Source organism: Colobus angolensis, unplaced genomic scaffold (genome assembly GCF_000951035.1).
Source record: "Colobus angolensis palliatus isolate OR3802 unplaced genomic scaffold, Cang.pa_1.0 Scaffold50, whole genome shotgun sequence".
NCBI lineage: Eukaryota > Metazoa > Chordata > Mammalia > Primates > Cercopithecidae > Colobus > Colobus angolensis.
This window is the reverse complement of record NW_012118488.1, coordinates 1,122,380-1,122,729: the sequence shown is the minus strand read 5'-3', so window position 1 is coordinate 1,122,729 and position 350 is coordinate 1,122,380. Positions and strand designations below refer to the sequence as shown.

The window sequence follows — 350 nt, the reverse complement described above, 5'->3', positions numbered from 1 at the left end:
TTCCAGGTGGCGGCGGGTGGAGAGGTGGGGGACTTGTGGTCAGAGAGCGCCCCTGCCGGGGATCTGGGGATCAGCATGCAGGAAGCTCTGGTGATGACACCCCGGGAGCGTGTGTGAAACGGATTCAGGCTGCCAAGCTTTATTCACTGTGGAGAGACCGTCATCACCAGAGCCATGTCTAAAGGATTTAGCCAGGGCTGGATAAGGAAAACAGAATGGAAGGGGGCTTTGGCAGCCCAGCCCAGCCCACAGGAGAGAGCTGAGAGCCTGGATTTGGGCCAGCGGGAGTGCTGAGCCGGCTGCAGGATGGGGCGCGGGGGTAGTCTCTGGACAGAGGGCGGCACGGGGCT

General features: G+C 62.0%; 1 protein-coding gene across 1 annotated transcript in view; it reads left to right on the top strand.

The window, feature by feature from the left end:
- Positions 1–350, top strand: part of ARHGAP23 (Rho GTPase activating protein 23) — a 104,192-nt gene that overhangs the window by 102,975 nt on the left and 867 nt on the right. The window contains exon 24 of the mRNA XM_011960007.1: positions 7–90. Within this exon, the coding sequence (XP_011815397.1) occupies positions 7–90 (84 nt within the window). The remainder of the gene's footprint in view (positions 1–6; positions 91–350) is intronic.